This window comes from Bufo bufo, chromosome 11, assembly GCF_905171765.1.
Source record: "Bufo bufo chromosome 11, aBufBuf1.1, whole genome shotgun sequence".
NCBI classification, from domain to species: domain Eukaryota; kingdom Metazoa; phylum Chordata; class Amphibia; order Anura; family Bufonidae; genus Bufo; species Bufo bufo.
In genome coordinates, this window is record NC_053399.1 from 31,319,997 (window position 1) to 31,345,901 (window position 25,905).

General features: G+C 45.4%; 1 protein-coding gene across 2 annotated transcripts; it reads left to right on the forward strand.

Moving 5' to 3' along the window:
- Positions 1–168: 168 nt before the first annotated feature.
- Positions 169–25,586, forward strand: SNAP23 (synaptosome associated protein 23). Of its 2 annotated transcripts, none has more exons than XM_040411320.1 (8): positions 169–319; positions 13,355–13,456; positions 14,449–14,490; positions 16,811–16,859; positions 18,392–18,509; positions 22,244–22,390; positions 22,866–23,010; positions 24,237–25,586. In XM_040411320.1, exons 2-8 carry the CDS (start codon positions 13,397–13,399, stop codon positions 24,297–24,299), a joined length of 624 nt encoding a protein of 207 aa, XP_040267254.1. In that variant the 5' UTR covers positions 169–319; positions 13,355–13,396; the 3' UTR covers positions 24,300–25,586. The 2 variants fall into 2 exon arrangements, with proteins under 2 accessions (XP_040267254.1, XP_040267255.1); XM_040411321.1 differs by having other exon boundaries at positions 170–308; positions 24,237–24,399.
- Positions 25,587–25,905: the final 319 nt, after the last annotated feature.

A 25,905-nucleotide genomic window follows, 5' to 3' on the forward strand; every position in this document is an offset into this window, starting at 1 on the left:
CACTAGGGGGCAGCACGGGGCTATTGACATTCCTACAGTGGCCGAGTGTTCAGGAAGACGCCGCCTCCACATCACACACTTGTTACTCGCCTCAGCTGCCGCTCCAAGAGGGGAGGGCCTCGCTCCTATTGGTTGCCGCGGGAGGGCGCTCAGCGCCCATTGGATAGAAGTAACAGTGTGGGCGTGGCGTCGGGCGGACGGGAGAAGTCTGGTAGAAGTTGCCTCCCGGTTTCCGGCGGTGACCGTATCGGTCTGTGGAGAGAGCGGGGCGCGGAGCTGTGCACCGGACGGTCCGGGATTCCTGTCGGGTGAACACAAGGTAACGCGGCATTCCCGCACATGCTGTGGAGGCTTCCTGTTTACACGGAGCTGCTGTGTGGCACTACAAGGCGCAGCTTGACAGTCAGTGTAATGGCTTGTGGTCTTGGGCTGGTGTGGCTGCACCCTAAATTACTCAGTGTTACCATGACAACAGCTGTTTGGTGACATGGCACCGACATGTGACTCACACATCAGGGTTGTCACCCCCCCAGGGATCAGCATCCTCCAGCTGTTGTGAAACTACAACTCCCAGCATTCTCCATTCACTTGTGTGGAAGTTCGAATTACAGCTATGCAAGTGTGCATGCTGGGAGTTGTAGTTTCACATCACCTGATACTTGGGAGGGGGTGGGGGTGCAGTGGGCAGGTTACTTTCTGCTTTGCCCTGATATCTGGATTTATTAAAAAATGAAATATATATCTAAAAATCTACACAAAAAGTAATGTATATACAAAACCGATCCTCAGTTACGGCTCATATTATGGACCAGAGCTGAAATCGTAATTCTGCTGCCTGTTATTGCCTATGGTCATCATCCTGTCGTTAAAGGGGTTGTCCAAAAATTTAGACTGGATGGGGTGTGGGTAAAAAAATCCACCTTTTTTTTCCTGTTTTACCTGGAAGCCTTCAAAGGAATGGCCAACCGGGAAATATGTGGTGGGACACGGCTGCCGGAGTGAGAGGCGCCCTGTGTGAGGGGTCCTGCATGGGAGACCCCTGTCTAAGAAGTCCATAGGCTATATGGAAAGGATTGGTTTCCGCCATGCCATCCCCTGCCCACGTGTCTTAGTATGTAGTTATGACCAGCAAATCTGGGATTTTCATGGCTTATCGCTAGGATATGCCTTCAGAGTCAGATTGGTGCAGATCCCACCTATCGCTAAAAACAGCCTCCGAAAGTGAAGGCGAGCCCACCACAAAAATGCAGAGTAAGCACGCTCGGCCGTTTCCAGAGGACCCGTAGAAATGAATAGAGAGCGCACCGCACAAGTGCGACAACCGCTCCATCCACTTGCGCTTGGCTATTTTCGGGGACTCCCACAGAAAGGAATGGAGGGCAGCGGCACATGTGCAGCAGCTCTTCGCTCACTTCTGGGGTCCTGGTTTGTAGACCCCACCTCTGGAACCCGAACCCATATCTGACTTTGGTGGCATATCCTAGCGATATGCCACCAATGTCTCAGATGAGACAACCCCTTTAAGAAAACTGTGTTCGTTGGTCCACCGATCTCCTTCTGTGGTTTGGGGGGGAAGTCCATTCAGTGCTTGTTGTAATCCTTGATCTCACGAGAGGAAGGTCTGAGCTGATAAAATCCATTCTCCCGATGTTACTGGAGGCTTAGTGGACTCTGGTGCGATGATGTCATCACTGGTAGTGTAAAGGGTTTGTCCCGATTATCAGTTTAGATGATGGAGGGTGTCTGGTGATCGGCTTCTCGTGCATTAACCCCTTCCCTATATAGGTTGTATTGGTACGTACAGTAGACTGCATCGGTACTGGAGATGTGCCTGTGCCATCAATAGGGGTTACCAGCTATCAATCTGTTCTCTCTCGGCCATTGAGCTCCTTAGATGCTCTCGTCATTATTGACCGCTGCATCTATGGAGTTTGTCAGAGCATTCCCAGTGCAAACAAAAGCCCCCCGATCTTCCTTAGGGTTCTCTGATACCAGGAACCCATTTTGATATTGCCGGACAGCGTGCAGGGGTTAAACAAACAAAACAAAAAAAACCCTCATCTGTTCACGGTGCTCTGGTTCCAGCTCCTCTGCCTACAGTCCTCGCTGGATTGGTAGTGCGACATACCATCAACCCTGCCGGCCCGTCACTAGCCTCAGCGGTGGCTGCATTCAGGCCTCCTACTGCACCGTCGTAATCGCACAAACCCGCTGAAGAATAAAATGTTGCTTTTTGAATGCATCCTGAGAGCACAAAGTAGGATGGTTCTTAAAGGGGTCGTCCACTGATATATATATATATATATATATTATATTTTTTTTTAGACTAATAAAGTTATACCAGCCCCACCCTGAGTCCTTTTCTGATGTCTCTGTGAGATTTTAGTAGATGTGTGAAGGTGAACTTTGTCTATATAAACCTTTTTTTTTTTTTTTAAGTCTACTTTCACACTGGCGTTTTTTTCTGGATCCGGCAGGGTTCAGCAAAAACGCTTCCGTTACTGATAATGCAACCGTCTGCATCCGTTATGAACGGATCCGGTTGTTTTATCTATAACATACCCAAGACGGATCCGTCATGAACTCCAGTGAAAGTCACTGGAGGACGGATCCATTTTCAATGCATCCAAGGATGGAAAGCAAATCGCATTTTGCTCTCCGGTATGAGAACGGAACGGAATGCAGTTTGGAGCGCTCCGTTCTATTCAGTTACGTTTTGTCCCCATTGACAATGAATAGGGACGAAACGGAAGCGTTATAACGACCCTATGACGGATCTCAATACCGGAAAATATTAACGCTAGTGTGAAAGTAGCCTTAGGCCTAGTTCACACAAGTGTATGGCTTTTTCAGTGTTTTTGTTTCCGATCCTGTTCCGTTTTTCCGTATGGCATATACAGTATACAGTAATTACATAGAAAAAATTTGGCTGGGCATAAATTTTTCAATAGATGGTTCAGCAAAAACGGAACGGATACGGAAGACATACGGATGCATTGCCGTATGTGTTCCATTTTTTTTTTTTGCGGAGCCGTTGACTTGAATAGAGCCACGGAACGTGATTTGCGGGCAATAATAGGACATGTTCTATCTTTTAACGGAAATATGGAAACGGAATGCATACAGAGTACATTCCGTTTTTTTTGCGGAACCATTGAAATGAATGGTTCCGTATACGGAACCCAAAAAAAACGGCCCGTTCACTCGCACAAAAAACGTTTGTGTGAACTAGGCCTTAGTTGATGACTCTAGAATAAAACTGAAGCCACATTTTTAAGTTTTAATAAATAAACTTATAGTTTTGTATCTGCAGCTCCTATGTGGACCTGTGTGTCTCCATGGTAACAGACTACAAAAATAACCTGTGTAGTTTGAACCTGTAGTTAGCGGTTGTCAGGGTTTTTTTTTTTTTGTGCCAGGAGCAATATAAAACATGTACTTTCCTGCTCCAAGACCACTGAGATCAGTGTTTGGCTCTTGTCCCTTTAGTAAAATAAAAAACCTCCTGTTACCCTTTTAAAAGGGGTTTTCCGGATGTTTAATATTAATAACCTATCCTCAGTATCTGATCGGTGGGTGTTCGGCACCCAGGACCCATGACAACCACAGCTTACCAAGCACAGCGCCGTACATTGTATAGTGGTGATGCGTGGTATTGCAGCTCAGCTCCGTTCACTTCCATGGGGCTGAGCTGCACCTCGGCCACGTGACCAATGAACGTGTTGTCACTGACTGCTGCTCTACTGCGAGCACCGCTGCCTTCTCAAACAGCTGATCGCGGGGGGCCCAGGTGTCGGACCCCCTCCTATCAGATACTGATGACCTGTCCAGAGGATAGGTCATCAGTATTAAAATCTTGGAAAACCCCTTTAAGACCTTTAGTTACACGTAAAGACCTTGCACTTGCTTCTTTTTTACTGTGGTGCTCGTATTTCCCTGTTGTATTAGCTTTCGGAGTCTAGAATTAAGCCGGCAAATTATTTCTGTCCCTTCCTAGAAATTTCAGCTGAACAACCGGATAACCTAAAATATGATTGTGTAAATATATAGGAAATAGTGACTGGTGTTAAAGGGGGTCACAAAGGGTTAAAAGAAAAAAAATAAGCATTACTCCTCTCTATTGACTTGTCACTGGTCCTGACCCGACTCCGCGATTGATTTACTGAGCAGATCTTCCTGACATGTGAAGCCAGGACTACAAAATGTGAGGCAGCGACGGCGCGGGACTGTGGAGTGTGGCTTTTTTTTTTTTTCTTCTTATATATTCTGCCTCGTTTAAAAACGAACAAAAAAACTCTCTTAAAGGGGTTTTCTGAGGCAGGGCTACCATCAGCACTCTGCATATACAGGCAAGTGCTGAGGCCCACTGGGGTAGCTATAGGGGTTGCAGTTGTGACTGGGCCCCTAAACCAAGGGGGCCCAAAGGGCAGTGCGTCTTATAAAAAAAGTACTAGTTAGCACTCCCTGCAGGAGGCAGGGGAGAGAAGTGCTGTGAGCGCTGTACTCGCCTCTCCTCCGGTCTGCACTCTCCTGACTGCCTTTAGCGCCAGGACGTAATGCGCTCACTATGACCTAATGCTGCAGGCGGTCAGGTGACTGTGCAGCGCGCACCCAGAGGAGACCAGGAGCTGAGAATGCAGGGGAGACCACAGGAGAGGTAAGTTAAAGGCTATGTACACCTTCGGAGGCAATTTTTGTTTGATTGCATTTTACTCATTTTTGGCTAAAAATCATATTTTCAATTGGCCTTTATTAAAAATATTGAGCCATTCTGTCAAAAAGAGTTAGGCCTCTTGCCCACGAACGTATTTTCATTCCGTGTCCGTTCCCATTTATTTTGCGGACCGTATACGGAACCATTCCTTTCAATGGGTCCGCAAAAAACCCCAATGCGGGGTAAGTATATAATCTATATGGGAGGTCATTATAGGGTTTGTTTAACCCCTTTAAGCCACATTATTATCAGTACAAATGAGCTATATATAATGAGCGTTTAGGAGGTCGGAGATAAGGAGCCCGTCAGCTCCCCAGATGACGGGAAAAGACAAAGTCTTTCAAAGTCTGATACTGGGGGGGGGGGGGGGGGTCTGACATGGAGGTCTAAAGGGTGTCTCATCTGAGGTCTGATTTGGTGGTCTAACATGTAGGCCTGTCTTTTTACCAGACAAAAGTGCTGCAGATAAGGCTTTTTTTTTTTTGTCTGATCTTTGTGACAGAATCTGCAATGGAGCCTTCAATGCAGATGTGAGCAAGTGTAAGCCTACGTATTATGTATCTAAATTACTGCAAATTTCATTCTCCTCCTCGGCTAAAAATACTCCTCAAAAATGCTCAGAGGAGTATTTTTACTCTTCTGGAAAAAAAAATAGTGCGACCTCTGCACCAGGACTATCCTGAGTATAGTCATCAGCATCATACCGGTGAGGGACCGTCGCCCCCTCCGGTAGCCGGGACAGCGGTACTAAGGCAGTGTACAGTGCCAGACGCAGACAGCGCAGTGTAGTGGCCGTGCCGGGGTACTGCAGCGGGCGCAGTTGGTAGTAGTTTATAATGGTGCAGCCAGTTGTACTTCTGACTGCTCCTGGTATCCTCTGTGTACGATTCCTGCTTCATAGCAAACGTTTAACATGTTTAATGAGCAAATATTAGCATGTGAGACCAGAAATATTCGCCTTCGCTGTATGTGCAGCTGAAGCAAAGATTTCCTCAAATGTGTCGCCAGTGAGGGCGTGTTCACACGTGGCGGGTTTCTTGCAGAATGTCTCAATCATCTGTTAGGTATTTAGGTATTGTAAAAATCCATGCCCGTCCCGCAGAAACAACCCCAATGACATGTACGAAACTGGTTTTTAGTCGCAGGAATTTTTGCCACAAATGCACCTCGTATGACCGTCGTGCCCATTAATGGGAGTTTGCCATTTTAGGCCTTTGTTGGACAGGCCGTAAATGGCTGATAGGTGGCAGGGGGTCTCGCTCGCCTCAGGGACCCCTGAAGAACAGATGTTTGGCAAACTTAGGCTGGTGACGGCTACATCCTGGGAGGCAGAGAAACGGCAAAGCCGGCTTGGATTGGTCGGAAACCCCCTTTAATATAAAAAAAAAAAAAAAATGTTGTTTCTGGTAGCCAATGCCGATGGAATTAGTTGGTTCTGTACCGGGGAAGATGAGCCGCAATACGGTGGCCCTGGGGGCCACACAGTAGTCACACTCTCCTGTCCACTGTATAATTTCCTGAAACAACGGACCAGCTGAGGTGCTGGGTGTCAGACCTCACTGATCTGATATTGACAGGTCATCAGTATCTAAGTACTGGAAAACTCCTTTAACGGGGTTCTCCAAGATTTTAATACTCTGGATAGGTTATCAGTATCTGATTGGTGGGGATCCGACACTCGGGACCCCCCGCCGATCAGCTGAAAAAGCTCCAGCTTTTCCTAGGCCAGTGAAGACACATTCATCAATCATGTCGTGGCCTAGGCGCAGGTCAGCCCCGTTGAAGTCAATGGGGCTGATCTGCAATACCAAGCACAACCACTATACAATGGATGGCGCTGTGCTTCACAGGAGCGCCTCTGCCTTCTCAAACAGCTGATCGGCGGAGGTCCTAGATCTAGATACCTGTCGGCATAATGAGACCTCTGTAAGTAGTCCCTTCACAGAATACAGGCTGCTGTAAATGGCTTTTTTTCTTCCAGTGAAGTCTGCTGGATATTTACTGTCCTCATCACTTCCTCCTTGGCCTAGTAACTAAACTGCCGCTGCCCCTATAAAAATTACTCTCTTTCACAACTATATATAAAGTTCCCAGGGGTTTCCCGTTTTAGGAAAAAAAAATCAGCTAAAAAGAGGAAGTGGTATAAAATAAAGACGGAAATATTCCTTTTTCCGTAGCCCCGCAAAAGAAAAATAGAACATGTCCTATTCTTGTCCGTTTTAGGCATTGTACCAATGGATGACATAGGGATGGCTTTTTTTTTTGTGTGGATCTGCAAATCACATACAGTTGTGTGCATGTAGCCTTATTATTTATATTTTTTGCTAAAACAAAACATTACAGATGGGGGGCGTTATTACAGATGGGGGACGTTATTACAGATGGGGGTTACTATAGCTGGGCGGCCACTATGGGGGGGCGTTATTACAGATGGGGGGGTCACTATGGGGGCGTTATTACAGATGGGGGGGTCACTATGGGGGCGTTATTACAGATGGGGGGCGTTATTACAGATGGGGGTTACTATAGCTGGGCGGCCACTATGGGGGGGCGTTATTACAGATGGGGGGGTCACTATGGGGGCGTTATTACAGATGGGGGGGGTCACTATGGGGGCGTTATTACAGATGGGGGGGTCACTATGGGGGGCGTTATTACAGATGGGGGGGGTCACTATGGGGGGCGTTATTACAGATGGGGGGTCACTATGGGGGCGTTATTACAGATGGGGGGTCACTATGGGGGCGTTATTACAGATGGGGGGTCACTATGGGGGCGTTATTACAGATGGGGGGTCACTATGGGGGCGTTATTACAGATGGGGGGTCACTATGGGGGGCGTTATTACAGATGGGGGGTCACTATGGGGGGGCGTTATTACAGATGGGGGGTCACTATGGGGGGCGTTATTACAGATGGGGGGTCACTATGGGGGGCGTTATTACAGATGGGGGGTCACTATGGGGGGCGTTATTACAGATGGGGGGGTCACTATGGGGGGCGTTATTACAGATGGGGGGGTCACTATGGGGGGCGTTATTACAGATGGGGGGGTCACTATGGGGGGCGTTATTACAGATGGGGGGGTCACTATGGGGGGCGTTATTACAGATGGGGGGGTCACTATGGGGGGCGTTACAGATGGGGGGGTCACTATGGGGGGCGTTACAGATGGGGGGGTCACTATGGGGGGCGTTACAGATGGGGGGGTCACTATGGGGGGCGTTATTACAGATGGGGGGGTCACTATGGGGGGCGTTATTACAGATGGGGGGGTCACTATGGGGGGCGTTATTACAGATGGGGGGTCACTATGGGGGGCGTTATTACAGATGGGGGGGTCACTATGGGGGGCGTTATTACAGATGGGGGGGTCACTATGGGGGGGCGTTATTACAGATGGGGGGTCACTATGGGGGGCGTTATTACAGATGGGGGGTCACTATGGGGGGCGTTATTACAGATGGGGGGTCACTATGGGGGGCGTTATTACAGATGGGGGGTCACTATGGGGGGCGTTATTACAGATGGGGGGTCACTATGGGGGGCGTTATTACAGATGGGGGGTCACTATGGGGGGCGTTATTACAGATGGGGGGTCACTATGGGGGGCGTTATTACAGATGGGGGGTCACTATGGGGGGCGTTATTACAGATGGAGGGTCACTATGGGGGGCGTTATTACAGATGGAGGGTCACTATGGGGGGCGTTATTACAGATGGGGGGTCACTATGGGGGGCGTTATTACAGATGGGGGGTCACTATGGGGGGCGTTATTACAGATGGGGGGTCACTATGGGGGGGCGTTATTACAGATGGGGGGTCACTATGGGGGGCGTTATTACAGATGGGGGGGTCACTATGGGGGGCGTTATTACAGATGGGGGGGTCACTATGGGGGGCGTTATTACAGATGGGGGGGTCACTATGGGGGGGGGCATTATTACAGATGGGGGGGTCACTATGGGGGGGGGGCATTATTACAGATGGGGGGGTCACTATGTGGGGCGTTATTACAGATGGGGGGGTCACTATGGGGGGGGGCATTATTACAGATGGGGGGCATTGTGTACTGAGGGGTTGGGATCTTTAAATGAAATTCTTCCAGTTTTAACGGCCATGAAAAATGGATGCAAGACAGACAGACAATAGATGCACAAATGGCTGAAAAATGACCATGAAAATCTGACAGTGCCTGTTTTTAAATGACTTTTTCTCACAGTCGTGTGCATGTGGCCTAAATGTTATGGTAGGTGGCAGCCCCGTTCCATATCTTGCATTTAGCGCCTGGAGCTTTAGGATACACCTCTGTATATTGGTGTGGCTGCACCCCTGCGGTGGCCCTGAATCTGGCCCGGGTGTCAGGCCTGTAGAGCGCCGACCTCTCATAGCTCCATTATACATCCGGTAGTACTGGGCATTTCTATGTGTTTTATGTCTGTTTTACATGGAGTGTGCTGTCAGTGGGTTCCATATGGACTGACTCTGGTTTGCTGCTGATCACTGTTATTATGCACTAAAGACGCTATTTCCCCCTTTCTGGTTGAATACCTCACGTCCGTTACGCTCTGTAGTCACTTCTTGTTTTCTGCTATATTTTAGGTTTGGAGTTTTGTTGGTTTCCGCCCTTCGTGGGTGCAAAGGTGACATATTCTGCTTGGCAGGTCCTGGACACGAGCTCTGCATCCAAACCAAATGTGCACCTTTTTGGACACTCAGGGAGTTGTTAGGGGCCACACAGACTGTTAAAGGGATAGCACCATGCATTTAAAGGGATTATTCCACAAAAAGTATTATCCCCTCTCCAGAGGATCGGCGCTAAATATCGGATCATGGGGGGGTCTCCCTGCTCTGAATAAAGCAGTGCTCATGTCAGCCCACCGCTGGCCTGACTACAGCTCCGTTCAGAGAGGGGGCCCCATTCTCAGGATCACTGATTTAGCTGTTAGAACCCTCCCTGAATGATTCGATATTGTGATAAATGCGTTTTGTGGGATACTCCCTTTAATTTTAGTTTTGTTAGTCCAGATGCCAGCAAAAAAAAGGACAAAATACTGATATGTGCAGGCTGCAGCAGTATTTTGCCCAGCTTGATGCCGTTATTCACACAGGGCCACCGATGGGATCTGTCGGGCGCCGGCGGTGTCCAGCATATGCTGCTTTCGGTTATTCTGTTCCTATGCCGAGCAGAATACCGGAATTACGGCACAAGTGTGCGCCTAGCCCAAGTCGGGGGTGTGCCATAAATGTCTGACATGTGCGGATCTCGCCTCCTAGCCCCAACCCATGGACTCTGTGTATGGAGCAGTGACCGCACATGTGCGACTGTCACTAGTCACGTCAGTGGAAGTTGTAGGAATAGTTGAGTGACCAGGCTCTGGTCCAAAATGTGTAATGTGGATAATCGCATACAGAACGGGTGTGATAAGAACCTGGTGTAAATATGAAGTCATTTTCTGACAGTACATGACCTGTCATCTCCTCTCCTAAAATATAACCATAACAAGCACCTTTTCTTATGACGGTGTTATACCAATCCTCTGTTATTCCTACTAGACATGCATGCATACATGACAACTGGGTGTGTGCCACTTGTAACCAGCAAGTATCACAGCTGAATAAAGATCCTGTTTTTGCCAGCCTCTGTGCCCTCCTCACTTGGGGTTAGCAACCAATGTCCCATCCCCCCCCCCCTGCCCTTTACACTCTCAGGTCACATAGCTGCCCCTGAGGAACCTTGGCTTCTGATGGTAACATCATAGTGGCAGATTGTGCCGTCTACTTAAAGGGAACCTGTCACCGGGATTTTGTGTATAGAGCTGAGGACATGGGTTGCTAGATGGCCGCTAGCACATCCGCAATACCCAGTCCCCATAGCTCTGTGTGCTTTTATTGTGTAAAAAAAACGATTTGATACATATGCAAATTACCCTGAGATGAGTCCTGTCCCTGACACCTCTCACGTACAGGACTCATCTCAGGTTAATTTGCATATTTATCAAATCGTTTTTTTTACACAATAAAAGCACACAGAGCTATGGGGACTGGGTATTGCGGATGTGCTAGCGGCCATCTACCAACCCATGTCCTCAGCTCTATACAAAAAATCCCGGTGACAGGTTCCCTTTAAAGGGGTTCTCCCGGAATTTCATATTGATGGCCTATCCTTGGAGAGGGTTTGACTACCAGAAGCCAATGGCGCTCACCGAAACTCCAGGGAGCACAGCGCCATCCATTGTGTAGTGGCTGTGTTTAGTATTGCAGCTCAGACCTATTCACTTGAATGGGACTGAGCTGCTCATAGACCATGTGACCGGTGAACGTGATGTCACCAACCTAGGAAGAGACCTAAGTGCTCATGCAGCGCCGTGGTCTCTTTATACTGCCGATTGGCGGAGGTGCTGGGAGTCGGCTCCTATTGTTCATAGAGGCCAGGTCCTGCTGTTTATATAGTACAGACATGACATTCGCTGTAGAGTCCCCCTGACTGTGTAAAGCTGCAGACCTGGGACTCTCTTCTCAGGCGCTGCCTGAATTGTGGTGTTCAGAGAGTTTCCGGTGGTGACTTACAAAAGGCTGAAGAGTAATGGGAAATTTGCATTCTTCCATGATGAGCAAACAGCCTTTGCTAATGCCATCACTTTTCGGATGTCAGGATGTAAGTTGTCACCTCATTAGTAGAGCTACTGCATGTATGACTGACCCTAGGGTACATGCACACCACCGTGGGTTTGCAGTCTGCGAAGAGCCGTGTGCGGGATGGAACAGCCGGCCCATCTTTATCCGTAATGCGGACAATAAAAGGTCATGTTTTTATTTTTTCACGGAACGTGCACAGAGTCATTCCCATCCTTCTTTTTTTCTTTGTTTTTTGCGGCCCCATTGATGTGAATGGTTCTGCATATGGGCAAACAGAATGGACACAGACAAAAAATATGTTTGTGTGCATAAACCCTTAGTGGTAATATTACTAACTGTGCTGCTGTAGCTTGCCGTCTACCGGGGCGTTTAAGCTGTAGCTTGCGGCGGTCTACCTGCTAGCTTTCCTGCAGGGGATCTTTGGTTCATCCTCCCGGAGATGGGAGCACATTGCAGTGTGGTACGCTGTTCCCTTAGTTTGGGTTCAGAATAATGATTAATATTCGTCCCTCAGCTTTTGGGTGGACATGACTTCTACCACAATTTATTGTACAAGTTGCTACAGATATGGCGGTTTATTCTTCTGTATGGTTTGTATCCCTTTAAGAAACAAAACATTGGTGCTTGTTAAAGGAGGTTATCCAATAGATTTAACTTTTTTTTTTTTTTCACTCACTCACTTAGGACTCTTTCTTCCCACCCTATGGGAGGGCAGCAGCTCTTCAAGTATCTCCCAGGCTGACTTGTAATTAGCTTTTTTTTTTTTTTTTAGATATATATTTTTTTTCTCGTCAATATAAAAAACTCTGATAGCTCCTTTTTAATAGATTCTTGTGGGTTGACCCCTTATGTAGAGGTTCTGGTTTGTCACATAGGGTCACACATCCTCTTCTGCTTCCGTTCTTTATCTGATCTTGTTATAAGTCGTTGCACATTTAAAGGAGCCTTGAAGCTGCCCGTGGTCAGTGTGACACGTGGCAGCAGATCCTGATCGTTTAGTAGCTGGTTCTCCAAATACAACACTTTACTCCAAGAAGGACCATATACCACTATACACATGCGCATCACATTGATGTCAGTCCAGCAGGACCACCTACCATCTAATGCGTATGAGGGTCTCCCAGCTACAGTCTTATGTCAGATGTCTGGAGAAAAAGCTATCTCCCCCATCCCCCAAGCAAGTGCGGATGTGATGTGTTTTTCACTGATGGTTGCTAAGAGATGTTGTTTGTAAACATTCCCCTTTTTTTTTTTTTTTTTTTTTTTTTTTATTTTTTTTTTTTTATTTTTTTTTTTTTAATTATCACGCGTGTGAAAAACGCATTAAATCACATTGCACCCGCGCGTAGGGTAGGGGGATAATTAACTCAACGGTGGGGGGTCTGACCACTGGGACACCTCGGATCCTGAGAATGGGGGTCCCGTTGTCCCTAATCTGATGGAGCAGAGGTGAAGAATGCGCCCTGCCGCTCCGTTCGTTCTCGCAGATAGCAGAGTACTTTGCTTGGCTTTTCCCAGCAGTCCTATAGCGAATGAATGGAACGGCAGGGCGCGTGCTTGACCCGCCGCTCCATCACATTAGGGACATGGAACCTGTGTTCTCAGGGAACCCAATAGTCAGACCCCCACAGATCAGTTAGTTACCCCTTGTTTGTAAATAGAGGAGAAAGTCTAAACTTGGCACAACCCCTAGTGCGCTCCCTGGAGAGCCCCTAGTTTGATGTATACAGACCCCGGGCCGTGTATAGATTGTCCTGCAGCAGAAAGGTTTGAAGGTTGCACTTTCGGCTTCTCCAGAAGTTCCTCCTACGACACCATTGCTTGATTTAACCGCCCGGTTACGCCATTCTCTGTACACAACATTCAGTTCTGCTGTGACCAGAGGTTGGAGATCATTACAATTTCACAGCTGATACAAGAAGGCATGGCTCATAGTAATGGGAATTGGCTAGAATTGGCTTTTGCTAAAACTTCATTTCTTCTTCTTCTTCTTTTGACAGCATTCTGATTTAAGCCAGCTTGAATTATCCACGTAAGCCACCATGGAGGATGATATGAACATAGAAGGCATCCAGCTCCAAGCAAATCAGGTCACTGATGAGGTGAGCCATCTCCTGTCTGTAGACTATACATTTCCAATATGTAGGCCATCATTTACCTGTATTGGACCCAGCATGTCTTTGCTGTAAGCGGACAGCCCGTGGATTACAATTGGGGGAGGGATCGGAACCTAGGATCAGTAGTTTTAGGAGTGTTCTGGACATGTGAAGGACTGCTTTATAGTCAGTCTCAAGTACAAAACTCAAGAGTGAAAATGTACTGCTACCTGAAGAGGTTAAAGGCCATCTGTCAGCAGATCTGTACCTATGACACTGGCTGACCTGTTACATGTGCGCTTAGCAGCTGAAGGCATCTGTGTTGGTCCTATGTTCATATGTGCCCGCACTGCTGAGAAAAATGAGGTTTTAATATATGCAAATGAGCCTCTAGGAGCAACGGGGGCGTTGTCATTACACCTAGAGGCTCTAATCTCTCCATCTGCCGCGCCCTCTGCACTTTGACAGGACCAGGTGTGATGACCTTTACACTGTCTGGTCCTGTCAAAGTGCAGAGGGCGCAGCAGTTGCAGAGAGTTGAGCCTCTAGGAGTAATGGCAACACCCCCGTTGCTCCTAGAGGCTCATTTGCATATATTAAAACATCATTTTTCTCAGCAATGCAGGCACATATGAACATGGGACCAACACAGATGTCTTCAGCTGCCAAGTGCACATGTAACAGGTCAGCCAGTGTCATAGGGACAAACCTGCTGACGGATGTCCTTTAAGGTTAGGGGCTCAACAACACTTTTTTAAATTATAGGGCTCACGGTCTGACACCTAGCTTAGCGCTGACACAGCCCAATTCACAAAGGGTCGATTTGTTTCTAGGAGGTGTAACAGAGGAGCAACACAATATAGTGTTGTAAGAAAAGTTGCTCTGCTCGCTCCAGCATAGTCAAGTATTTATTAAAACATACAAGTCTGGGCAGCTGACAGATCCTCTTTTAAGTATGTGGTGTTTCATCTATGATGTATTTTATTCTCTTTTCCCAGTCTCTAGAGAGCACGCGCCGGATGCTGACCCTTGTAGAGCAGGTAAGAGGATTAATTTGAGGTCTAATAAAACAGTTAAGTCTTCAGTAACATTGCTGTAATGTTTTATACTGGGTATATGATCCACCATATAAGTAAATGTGAGATATCAAATTGCAACATCAAGAAGTACAAGCCGTAAGGTTATGCAGATCGAAGAAGTACCAGGTGTCACTAAAATCTGAAGATGGTCACATTTTTAAGCACCTAGCTCCAATCGGTGGCATGTGGGAGGGACATAAAAGCCAGAAAGCAAAGTTTGTTTGTTTGTTTTTAGCCACATGAAACCTCAAAAATTAGACCAAGTTGTGGGATGGTGTGATGCCTCCTGTTAGTCAATGTGCCAGTTATCACCACTTTTCACTAACTGAGAGGGACAGAATCCTTAAACTGAGAGACCTTGGTTTATCACTCCGGCAGATTGTTCACGCCTAGGTCGAGATGTCAGCACTGATCAACGCTGTGTACCCTGGTGGTTGGGAGAAAGACGACAAACTGGAATGACAGCAAGAGTTGCACAGAGCGAACCTCTGCACGAATGGATCGTCTGGTTAGAAGAAGAATGGTCCATAGTGATCCATTCTGTGCTGCAAGTGGAATCGAACGCCACATCCCAAGCCTAGGGCGGCAAACAGTGTCTACACAAACCAGCAGAAGGTGTCTGCAAATTAGACTAGGAGCGGACATCCAGCTCCAGGTGTTCCATTCACCTCACACCACCGCTCTAAAGGCTATCATGGTGCACAGCTAAAAGGCAATGGAGGTCTATCCTCATCAGTGATGAGTCTCGCTTTTGTCTTGGATGCAGTGATTGCTGGAGATTTGTTCTGGAGACCACGTGGGCAAAGCCATGAAGAGGCCTCCACAAGGGAACGTGACACCAGCCTACTCCCAGGATTATGGTGTGGGGTGGTATAATGTACAACAGCCGAATCTCTAGTCTTTTCAGGTTCACTAACAGCTCAGCATTAGGGCTCATGCACACGACCGTTGTTGTCTTGCGGTCCATTTTTCACGGATTCGTTCTGTATCTGAGTTTTTTTTTTTCTCTTTGATTTAAGTCCTCCTCTGTTCCCTTATTCCACAAAACATATCCGTATGGTGTCCGTATGCGATCTGTTTTTTGTGGATCGAAAACAGTAACTTATTAATCACCAAACACATGAGCAATATGGGCTGGGCATAGCATTTCTACAGTATGGATCCGCAAAATACGGATATCATACGGATGTGTTCCATATTTTTTGCGGACCCATTGACTTGAATGGGGCCTCGGACTGTGATTTGCGGACAAGCATAGGACATGCACTACTTTTTGCGGAACTGAATGCACACGGAGTACCTTCCGTTGTTAATGCGGACCCATTGAAGTGAATGGTTCCGCATACAGTCCGAAAAAAAAAAAAAAAAAAAAAACGGAAAGAAAATACATTCGTGTGCATGAGCCCTTACATTGATTTGGTCACGGAACAACGGGTACCGGGCAGGAGCCGGTTTTCAACAGGACGACACCAGGCTGCATGTTGCTTGTGCTACTGTGAGCAGCCTCAGTGGCCTAAACGTACTACCATGGCATGAAGAATCTCCAAACTTGTCTCTCATCGAGCACATCTGAGACGTCATGGCAAAAGTAGCTGCCAGCAGCAGATCTTGGTGATTTTCGTGCCCAAGTGTATTCAGCATGGCAGAACATTTCTCAGACAACCATGGATAGCATGCCAAGGCATGTAAGTGCATGTATTTCTGAAGCTGGCGCTCGTACTCCATACTGAATAAATCTAGATGTTTTGAATATTTGGCTTCCATTGTTTTGTCATTTGGACATCATTAACGTGTCTATCGATCCTGAGATTTCCATTACTTTTCGTTCTTGTTGCTGCAGTTTCACTGTTGAGAAGTGTAGATAGTAGGAAGCTGCATTTGCTGGAACCCTGTGCATGCTGCACATATGGTATGTCCACCCTCACGTCAACTTATAGTCAGAATACACGTTGTATGTTTTGAGGGTTTCCATAGCAAATTAGTTTTTTAGGCCTTGATACATTGATGCCCTATTTTTAGTATAAGTCATGAATATCAGATCGGTGGGCGTCAAACCTTCATATAAGGGGATACAGGACCTCTTAGATGGGCTCCCAGTAGTGGGACCCTCACTAGTCAGACACTTATTTCCTATCCAGTGGAAAGAACAGGAGATTAAATCCAGGGACAAGCCCTTTAATAAGATCATTTCTAGGCATGTATGTGCAATGGGTATAATCCTTGTGTGGTCACCAGTCATGTCCTGTGCTCTTACATGTTCATCACATCATCTCTGTCCTAGAGTCAAGATGCAGGAGTGAAAACACTGACTATGCTGGATGAACAAGGCGGTGAGTTTCAGTTCCCAATACATTTTTTACATTTAACGGGTTGACTCACAGGTACCAGACGCCTGGTGTATCTGTAGCTATAAATGAGCAATGTCCTCACATTTTGTATGTAAAACTATAAAGCAGAATACACACTGTTAACATTTGCTTGATGGCATGTAAGCGAGTCTCCAAGTCTGGATAAAAATGACAGGTAAAGCAGAGTTCAGGTGTCCTTCTTTTTTTTTTTTTTTTGTTGTTGCATCCTTCTACTGTGGATTAGCAGATTCCAGGTCCCCTCTGCATTCACGTTAAATGGCCGGCAGCTTGTCATACTACCCGATACAGACTGTCAGTAGTCTGAGACACTCCCCCCTGCTCATGATGTCAGCACTGTGTCCATCCCTTGCAGCAAGTTTATCACCCAAATAGCCGGTGCATTTAGAACATATTCAGAGCAGACCGGTCCCCGCGAAATGTAGTGCAATCTCCAGGTGGCATGTTATAGAGCAGGAGGAATTGAGCAGATGTAGATTTTTGTGGGAAAAGGTTCAGTAGAACGTGTAATATATACATTTGTCTCGTCTATTTCTGACTTTATTGTTCTTTGGGGAGGTGTTCTCAGTGACTGACCGCTATTTCTGTATATACACATTACACAGAGAATGCTATCAATCACTGATAACACTTCCCCCGTGTACATCTTCCAGTGACTGACCGCTATCTCTGTATACACACATACACAGAGAATGCTATCAATCACTGATAACACCTCCCCGTGTACATCTATCAGTGCCTGCCCGCTATCTCTGTATACACACTTACAGAGATCTGATAACACCTCCCCTGTGTACAGCTGAAGTAAAAAAATAGCAGAGATTTAAATAGCAGAGAGTCATTTCCTAGAAAACTATACATCAGCTGCTCCTCCTGCTCTATAACTTGTTGCCTGCATTTAGTGGTGGCAGGTCCAGATATTAAATTGGGGCCAATGACCGGCTCCTAAAAAATAAATAAAAAAAATAGCCAATAGATTTTATTTAAAAATGTAATGCTATCCACACCCATAAGCAAGCCTGCCATCCACTTTTCTATATGTATCAGGTTGCTGGCCCTTATTTAATATATTTGCAAGTTCTTCTGGGTTTCCCCCACAGTCTTAAAAGCCTACTGATGGATTAAAGGAAACCGGTCATCATGATCTTGGACTGTTATCTGCATTAATACATGACTAATGCTCCATGTAAGGACAGACAGGCCAGAAAATGGATGTAAAAATGATTGAAAAATCTCACTCTCATGTGAATGGAGCCTTAGATTTTGAATCCCATTAGGGACACGGACTGGTGTGAATGGTGGCGGTCCCGGTACAACAAAAAATCCTCTGCCCAGACAGTTCCTTAAATTTTGTATTTTGTGGACTTTTTCCATTCTTAATACAGTTGTTTAGGAAAGTACTGGAAGAAGTTAGAAATATAACAGAATACACTGGTAAGACTTGTCCATATAGGAATCAGTCGACTCTTCTATATGATCCACGATTAATTTTTCAGAACAACTAAAACGTGTTGAAGAAGGACTGGACCAGATCAACAAAGACATGCGCGAGGCAGAGAAGAACCTGACAGAACTGAACAAGTGCTGTGGTCTTTGTGTCTGCCCAGGAAAGAGGTGGGTTCTGGCCCTTTTAATCCATCGCCTGCAGCCTGCCATACAGCACACACTAAATCCTCTGAACGTGATGATATGGCCCCAGGGCCCAGCTGGATTTGGGACTTCTGAAATGGTCTATCTATTGTATGAGCGTTGTAGATTTCATCTAGTATCTGATGCATGTGAATGCGTCCCATGTCATCCTTTTACTATAGGTAACAATATTTAATGTGTAAAGTGAAGCCCTCACCTGAATATGTTAAAGGGGTTTTCCAAGATCTTTTTGCTGGATAGGTCATCAGTATCTCATTGGTGGGGGTTCGACACCCTGGTCCCCCGCCGATCAGCTGGTTGAGGAAGCATCAGCGCTCTTCTCAAACGGCTAATCGGCAGGGGTCCTGGGTGTCGGAACCCATGATGACGTATCCAGAGGATAGATCATCAGTAAGAAGATCTTAGAAAACTCTTTTAATCATTTTATATTGGGATTGCATAAATACAAATTTCCTAATTTTATTGTATTACTATAAATGCTTCCTTTCCAATGATGCTGATTGCAGTTATTTAAGCCTTTGTATATTGTGGTCGATAGTGATCGCAGCATCTGTGAGGTTAGGCAAAAACAAGGGGTCTCCCTCTGCTTTCTGATCAGAGCCCCCCACAGGGAAATTGTGGGGCTCGAATCGGTTGCCGTAACAGCCTGGGGCCTTGGGAAAGTTCCAAGGGCTATCATGTCTGAGTGTCAGAATCCCATAGACCGCAGAAGTATTCTATTGCTTCTGTGGGACAAACGATTGAAAGAATCCATGTTAAAGTCCCCTGAGGGGACTAAAAATGACAGTTAAAAAAATCAAATAAATACAAGTAATAAAAATTCAAATCGCCCCATTTTCCAATTTTACATATGAAAATAAACTGTAAAAAAAAGGCATTGCTGCCTCGGAATGTCTGAATTATTAAAATATAAAAATATTTTCCCTGCACGGTGTACGCTGAAAGAAAAAAAGAAAATGTGTAATTTGCCATTTTTTTGTCTTTTTGTTCGACCAAAATTTTGACTAAAAAGTGATCAAAAAGTTGTATGTACCCCAAAAATGGTACCAGTAAAGACTACAGTTCGTTCCACAGAAATCAAGCCCTCCTACAATGTATTTTTTATTTATTTTTTATTTATTTTTCAGATTTAATTTTTATTTTTTCAAGTAACGAAACATAATAACTATATAATTTTGGTATTGCCATAATCGCACTGACCCACATCGACGGTCATTATGTTATCTTTAGGGTACAGTGAACATTGTAAAAAAAAAAAAAAACCTTGATGGAATTGCCTTGGCCCCCCCCCCCCCCAATTTTACTGTACAAATCATTTTTTTCCCGTTTTCCAATAAAAGTTATGGTAAAGTAAACAGTGCCATTAAAAAATACAGCTTGTCCCACCAAAAACAAGCGCTCGTACGGCTGTCAATGAAGAATGAACAAAGATTATGGCTCTTGAAAGGTGCAGAGGAAAAATAAAAAAATAAAATTGGGCTGTGTCCCGAATTAGGACGGGTTGTAATGATTCCAAAAATAACGTTACATTAGGAAATTACTAGTTCTGCAATTTCCCAGCGTCATAAGTGGAGGCTTCACTGTAAATCCTTCCCTCGCAGTTGTTACTGGTTTGCCTTCTTACTAACAAAGCGCGCCCTGCCACCATTGTTTATTAGTCTCTTGTTTTCTCGTCTCTCCTTTGCCTACTAACATGAAGATTCCTTAGGAAGCTGAGGCTCCAGCTCAGGTCGGTGATCAGATGTTGTAGTCTGACATTGTCTGGATATTATGCTGCATGTTCCTCCTCCAGCCCTGTGATACTGTGTGTATGCATGTATGTGTCGTCCTGTGTGGCTTCTGCTGCAAGTATTTTGGAGGCCGCTGGAGATAAAGAATCAGTGCTGGTGCTCATCACAACGAGATCCGCCATCGGTCTCCTTTACCTGTGCATCAGATCCGTGCATTCATCGGTACTGCATAAACACCTGTTATTTGTTTTAGGGCGTGCACAGGACAGGAACACCTCGCACACTGTAGACACGCATACCTCATCATTTGTCAGGTCTCCGACACTCTTAACCCCTTCCTGACTGGATGATTTTCCATTTTTGCATATTCGTTTTTTTTTATCGTTCACTTCCCATACTAGCGCTTACTTTTACAGGACAAGTAGTGCTTTCTTAATAAATCGCACTGTTTAATGTTGCATACAATGTAGTGGGAAGTTAGAAAAGATAGGATAGAATTAAAGTTCTGCCAGTTTTATGGGTTTAGTTTTTGTGTTCTCTATGTGGTAAAACTGACCTATTACCTTCATTCTCTGTCAGCAGGATGACAGCGACACTTGTTAGCAATCATCTTCAGCAGGTGTAATACAGGCTTTACATCGGCCAAAATTTACATTCACTGCGTTTAACAGTATGGCTGTGGAAGCCACCATTCTCCGAATCTATCATCCAGATCATGATCATTCCTTTTACCCATGCAATCCTTTTTCCTGCAGGTGGATCTGGGCTTGGCCTCTGTTCTCTAAGGGGAAGGTTTCAGCATTATCTGTCCTCTTTTAGCGCCCTCTAGTGCCCTTTCAATCGGGCAGTCCACATTTTTCTTCAGGACATGGGCAATGCGGTACCCCTTTTACCTCTACTTGTTGCCACCTTGGGACATCAACCGCCTCCTTGACATACTGCCGAGGTCACCATTTGAACCCTTACAGGATCTTTCCTTATGCTTTTTCTTTCAAGGTAGCTTTCTTAGTCAGTCACTTCTATCCACAGAGTTTTGGAATGGACAGCTTTGTCATGTAAATCCCCCTTCTCGCTGCTTCCCTGGGACAATATTATTCCACCCAGTCCCCATCTTCTTGCTGAAGTTCTTGTTGGCCTGTCATCTTAATGAGCATATGTCTTGCCCTTGTTTTGTCCAGCTCCAACTCGGGCCCTCCATATTCTGAAAGTAGATCGGGCAATACACATTAATTTCTTTACCATCCTCTTTTCTGAGGTCGGATTCTCTCTTCATTATTCCGAATGGTCCTAGTCGGAGTCTGGCGGCTTCAAAATCGATCATCTCTCGTTGGATATGTCTTACAATCTCTGAGGCCTATCACTCTAAGGATAAGGAGCCTACTCCTTTTTGGAAGACCAATAAGTTCTGGAGGGGCCTCTTGTAGGGGCGTCACCAAGCATCTGCAGTGTAAGGCTGGTACTTGGTCGTCTTTATACACCTTTATTTTGCTCAATTGGGTCCACACGCTGATGCAGCGATGGGATGCAAGGTTCAGCAGGTGGTGGCCTCCTAACGTTACTTGAATGTTCAGAGTACTTTTTTCCCCACCTTAGGGACTGCTTTGGAACACTCTCTATGGTCTGTCTATGTCCTCACAATGACATGGATGAGAAAAAATGTTTTTTAGTTACTTATCATAAAATCCATTTCTCTTTGATTTATTGGGGGACATCTCCCATCCTTTTGATCATTTGTTGGCTAGTTTGGTTTTGCCTCTGGCCTGCTCATTGTGGGTTCACTCTGTTCTAGGCCCCCCCCCCTTCCCCCAAGTGAACGGAAGAGAAAAGGATGGAGTAAAAAAAAATAAAACATTTTTTTTGAGTCCTCAGTATACATCGAGCAGTAATCGTTGTGAATAGTGATGTGTAAGTGGCCATTTAGCAATGGATTGTGCAGACTGTACTAATATTCTTGATTTCTATTAACAGGGGAAAGAATTTTGAAACTAGAGAAGCGTATAAGACGACATGGGGGGACAAAGATTCAGGCTCAGCAGATGTGGTCTCCAGGCAGCCCCAGCAGATGAATGGACAGCAGCAGAGCGGAGTCGGACAGAGCGGCGGATACATAAAGAGGTAATTATCACAGTACTGTAGTCACTGCTCAAGGAGACGGCATGATGGGTTCACTGTTAAAGACCCTTATGCCATATTAAAGGGGTTGTCCAATAATGGCAAAGATGGGAATAACCGCAGTAAGTGTTGGCCAGGGGTCGATGGACATAGTAGTTGTGGAAACAGAGAAGCTTCTATTCACTGCTGGTTGTTGCTATCATTAATAGACACTATGTAATGCCACATTTCCCAGTTGCATGGCAGTTGGCTAGCTGGATGCTGTCACCTGCTTATTGTTTCAGTAGCTGCCATATGGGTTGTCTGTGGTGAGAGAACCCCTTTAAACATGTGTAAAAACTATATAAAGTTCACCTAATATGATTCTTGCATTTTGAAAGATGCCACCTAGTGGAAGGGACGTTATGTAGGCAGAAATTGGGACTTTGTTTAACGTGTGCTTTTGTTCCTCAATTAATAATCTTGTGGTTTCTTCTAGGGTTACCAATGATGCCCGGGAGGATGAGATGGATGAAAATCTGCAGCAGGTTGGCAATATGCTAGGAAACTTGAAGCACATGGCTTTAGACATGGGCAACGAAATTGACAGCCAGAACAAAATGATTGACCGGATTAACGACAAGGTGAGTCCAGTCTAGGCTGGTATTAAAGGAGTTGTCCGGTTTTAGGAGGAAAGTTAACAACGCGTGTAATCCACCTGCAATAGAGAATAGATTGTTACTTGCCTGACAGCTCCCATGCTGCCACTCTGCTTAATTGGCTGCAGCGGTGACATCATGTCCACAACATGACTGTCACAACCAAAGAGGCCATTGATTGGCTGCAGTTGTCCCATGTTGTCGACATGACATCGCTGCTGCAGCCAGGTAAACACTGCCCGGACAGGAGTCCTTGAGGTTGGATGAGGAATGGGGTCTGATGAAATTATTTTTTTTTAATTGATTTTCCAACCCTAAAAACCTCGGTGTGTCTTGGGTCCCTTTTATGAGAGTTTCACGCATTGGACTCAGTGTGTCAGCGACAGCACCTGTTCTTACCTCCCCAGTACTGACTGTCCGCATAGCGTTATTAATTTATGATGCTATGTAACTAGGGATGAGCAAACTTTATATTTTGTAAGTTCGGGTTGTGGTATGTGGTAACTGAGTCCATAATGCAGTTCAGCATATACCACAACCCAAACACGAACTTCAAAATATGAAGTTTGCTCATCCCTATGTAACCCTTAGAGGTCTGGAATGTACTGTATAACACTGACATAATGCTGTCAGTGTTATCCAATACATTCCAGACCTCTAACACTGACAGCATTATGTCAGTGTTATATTGTACATTCCAGACCTCTAAGGGTTACATAGCATTATATTGATTTATGATGCTATGTGACCCCCAGCAGTGCTGGGAGGCAGGTTGGGAGCTGCTGTATACTCGCACTGCGAGTCCGGAGGGTGGAACTTGCTCATCTGAAAGGGGCCTTATTGTCAGGTGCATCTTATGGTGCTGGAAATACAATATATCACCCTGTGCTTTGCAAGGGGTGAAATCCACAGCACCGCAGGTCCATTTACTCTGTTGATGAGATTTGCTAAAATCTCACCCACTTTGCTAGTACTGTGGCTTTTCTACATGCAATTCCGCAGCATATCTGCCATGTCTCAACACCCCATTAGGGGTTTTTTAACCTGTGGATGTGAATGTCTCCATTCAATGCCAACAAGAAGAGATCTTGAAACGCAAAGTATATTAAGAAGTTAAGACATTTTCAGTATGCAATAATCGTTCTGCAGGTAAGGTGAAAGGAAATATCAATTTAGATTTTTTTTTTCTTCTATGTTTTTGTCTTCTTTAGGTGATTGTTAATAAAGATCGCATTGATGAAGCCAACATAAAAGCCAAGAAACTGATTGAGTGAAAAATAGCGGCAAACTCTTCCCTTCAGTTCCTGTTTAAGCTGTTTAATTCTTTTACCGTGACGGCACAATATGAGAAGAGGTTTTAGGGAATGAAGCTGCCCTGTTGTCTTGTGCATTATGTATTCACAAAGATCCAACTCATCCACTTTCACTCATCTCAGTCTTGGAGAAATATTCCATCCCCACGTTGTATGAAATCCACGGCTGCACAACTGTTCTCATTGATTGTGGTTCCTACCATACAAATTTATTTATTTTTTTCCAAGACAATGAAATTTTGAGAATGTGTTTTCCTTTTGTGTTTGATAGCAGAGTAGCAAGGAAGTAACAATGTCTAATAATGGTAGATAAAGGCCACTGCATATAGTTCTGTACCCAAAAACTAAATGGGCACCAGTCAACCCAGTTACATTGTGCCTGTACTTATCAAGTCAGTGGAACTAAGCATTCCCATTTTAATTCCATAAATCAACCAAAGACGCTGTTTGCCCAATTAGCCATCAGGTAAGATAGAAAGGCTCTTAATATTGTGTGTGTGTCTTAAATCTGGGTACTGGGATTAATCCATGGAGGATGCATAAGGCCTCTTCACAGGGGCGTAACGTGGACACATTTTGGCATCTGTATTACAGCTGCAAATTCCGGCCTGACTAATGAGCTGAACCTGGGGCATCCTGGATCCCTATGAGGCTGTAAGTTTGGGTCACAACGGCCCTCAGTTGGGTTTGGAGTTGCACTTGCAATATGGACTCTAGGTAATGCTCCCACACTAGGACTGTCTGAATGAGCCCTAATTCTATATGCCAAATTACAGTCAATGTAAAATGTACAGAGAAGTTTTATTATTTTTCTTTGCCTGGTCAGTATTGGTTTTATGAAGAGGAGGGCCTGTCGGCATGAATTCTGTTAAAAATCCAAATCTTTAAATCTGTGATAACTGGCCATTCGTATGGGGGGCAGAGATATACTCGTACCACGTTACTGTGAACAGTTGTGGCGCTTTTTTTTTTTTTTTTTTTTTTTTATATATAAAGAAAGCAGCCATGGGTATGTAGACGCCTGTTGAAGTATCCTCTGGTCTCTGCTGAATACATTCTGGACTGGCATTGAGGCACCGGCATAGGATTTATCCAGCAGAAATCAGACTCTTTTTACTTCAGCTCTTTTTTTTTTTAAAGTAGTAATTGTTGTGCACACTTTGCTGTTGCTGAAAAATCTAATATCCTACAGGCTTCTCTACGGGTGTCTTACTAATCTGTATAATCTTCAGGGGCTTACATTGTATGGTAAAAATCAGGCTGGAATGGCAGTGGAACTACCTCAGATACCAGACCGCTGGTAGGAAAACAGCTTTCCCAATTATAACTAGGCCATCTGTCAGCAGATCTGTCCCTATGACACCGGCTGACCTGTTACATGTGCGCTCGGCAGCTAAAGGCATCTGTGTTGGTCCCATGTTCATATGTGCCCGCAGTGCTGAGAAAGATTATGTATTAGTGTATGCAAATGAGCCTCTAGGAGCAACGGGGGCGTTACCATTACACCTAGAGGCTCTGCTCTCTCTGCAAGCTTTAATTTGATTGACAGGGCCAGGTGTGATGGTGT